Genomic DNA, 2,632 nt, shown 5'->3' on the forward strand with positions numbered 1-2,632 from the left:
CTTCAAACCAATTTAAAAGTTCCTGTCTTTCAGATTCCCTATGACAGATATAATTATAACGCAAGAAATGCAAAGACATGAATTCATTCTTGTCATGTGTGCGGAGCCAGCGATTTAGAAATGATCACCTTCCTAAATGTGGGAAACTCTTTTGCATTCAAAGTTGGGGTAAAATTGGAAACCTCTTTTGAGAATGTTTCCATAGAGAAAACGTCATTCTAAACGTTCGGACACTATAAGGACACCGTAATTCATCAATAGAGTTCAAACATTGTTGATGATTATCCCGAAAGTCTATGGGGACCATTGATAAAGAACTTCAGGTGTCAGAATGAACTATCAGGACTTTGGTGTATGAGGACATTCGCTTCAAGTCTATGAACTGAGGTGAGGCAAATTCATGTCCGAAAAGACACAAAACAACCGTTTGATCTGTGCTAAGCAGTCGTTTAACAAGGTTAAAAACACTCACAAACATGGCACGCTTTAGTTCTTTGAGAGAAAATTTTGTCCAAAACCAAAGTCTAATAGTCAGTTATGTGCTGGGCCGTTCTGATGTCCACAGAGTGATGCACACTTAGTTTCCAGCAACTGTGATGGCTTTAAGAGTGGTAAGTAAAGAAGGTCGTTACGCCATCTCACATCTTTCCTCGAGGATTTAGAATTGACGTTACTGGATATATTGAGTTGGTGGAGAAAGTTGTTCAGCCTCGTATAGTTGAAGTACTCAGTAGATACAACACCTTCTCATCCAGCGCACATGACCCAAGAATGGACGTCAAACAATATTTACAATCATGTAACACCAAACTCGTGGCCCCCAAACTCGTCAGATTTAAATCCCATGGACTACTACTTGTGAAGCTTTGTTGAAAGGGAGACTAATCTACAACCTAACAACACCATCGATTCACTGAAAGCTGCAATGGCCTAGGCATTGTACGAAGTGAATAATAACCAATAAATGCGGGCATGTCAACGATTCTACTCCTGCATTGAAGCAGTTATCGAAGCTGAATGTAGATTCAGAGAACAATCTTATAAGAAAACTTATCGAGATGTGCACAAAAATTAGTTTTAATTAAATTTAGGCTTAGCTAGATTAGAGTTGTTTTATCAGATTATAATATATGTCCTCAAATACTACTATATACACGCGGGCGCGCGCGCACACACACAATATATTTATCAGAAATACAGAGTGACGGTGAACTTGAACTTCCGCTGATCGAGCAACCTGGCTAGCCGTTGCCGGTGGAACATTGTTACTCAATCCCGCTATACTTCTGATTAAAATAATTATTTAGAATACACACATGTATCAAATCCTTTTTTTTTCTATTTTAAGGACACTTAAATCAAAGATGTAGACCAGTGGTTCCCAACCCGTTTATTTAAATAAGTTTTCTCCCGGACCCTTTTAATATTCTTATCCTTATATATGTATATATATATATATATACATATGTGTGTGTGTGTGTGAAATTTTGAATTTGGTCCATGGACTCCCAGTACTATCTTTTCGGACCACCAGGAGCCCGCGTACTCCAGGTTGAGAACCATTAATGTAGACATACGCAAGCTCATGCATGTATATGTAACTATTTCAGTTTTTCAACTACCTCACATAATGTCGATCAGATTATATCGTATCACGAATATTATGTCGACGGCCAAGATATATATAGCTCTCAAATGGAGTAGTCTACCTAGCTATAGAGTGCCATAAGGGAAACAGCTAACTCAGAGACGTTTACTGGTTGTGTATAAATGAGTAGGTTTGCAAGTATGTTTCTGTGTATGAATGTGTAAGTCTATATGCGTATGTGTATGTGTGAATAGTAAAGGTGCGAGGATTAGTGGTTAGGATATTCGGCTCACGACCGTCAGGTTGTGAGTTCAATTCCTGGTGATGCGTTGTGTCCTCGAGCAAGATATTTTATTGCATGTTGCACTAGTTCACTCAGCTGGCAAAAATGAGTAGTACCTATATTTCAAAAGGCTGGCCTAGTCACATTCTGTGTCTTGCTGAGTCTTCCTGAGAACTACGTTAATGGTACACGTGTCTGTGGAGTGCTCAGCCACATGCACGTTAATTTCATGAGCAAGCTGTTCCATTGATCGGATCAGCTGGAACCCTCGTCGTCGTAAGGGACGGAGTGTCAGTGAGTGTATGTGCATACATGTAAATGAGTGTATATATATGAGTGGTTATGTGTATCTGCGTGAATTTATAGGCATGAGTATTTGTGTGTGTGTGTGTGTGTGTGCATGTGTACATGCGCTTGTGCGCGTGTGTGAGTATGGGCGCGCGTACGGACGTATTAAAAAAATAGTCAAAATAAACTTACCACACTTTTCGTCAGAGCCGTCAGAGCAATCTATTTTGCCGTCGCACTGCTTCTCCTTAGGTATACAATCGCAGGACCCGCATGTGAATTGATCCTTACACGTACACGCTGAAAATAATTTTTGCTAGATCATAAATAAATAAATATATACACAGACATACATATGTATATTTCTAGATCTATCTAAATACGTGTGCGTATATCTATATCTATATCTATATCTATAAAAGGCGGGATGTGTGTGTGTGTGTGTGTGTGTGTGTGTGTGTGTGTGTGTGTGT

At 39.4% G+C, this 2,632-nt stretch overlaps 1 protein-coding gene across 1 annotated transcript in view; it reads right to left on the bottom strand.

The window, feature by feature from the left end:
• LOC128246986 (SCO-spondin-like) overlaps positions 1-2,632 on the bottom strand; it is an 87,020-nt gene that overhangs the window by 31,322 nt on the left and 53,066 nt on the right. The window contains exon 23 of the mRNA XM_052970973.1: positions 2,352-2,459. Coding sequence (XP_052826933.1) covers positions 2,352-2,459 — 108 coding nt within the window. The remainder of the gene's footprint in view (positions 1-2,351; positions 2,460-2,632) is intronic.

This window comes from Octopus bimaculoides, chromosome 10 (assembly GCF_001194135.2).
Source record: "Octopus bimaculoides isolate UCB-OBI-ISO-001 chromosome 10, ASM119413v2, whole genome shotgun sequence".
Taxonomy (NCBI): Eukaryota; Metazoa; Mollusca; class Cephalopoda; order Octopoda; family Octopodidae; genus Octopus; species Octopus bimaculoides.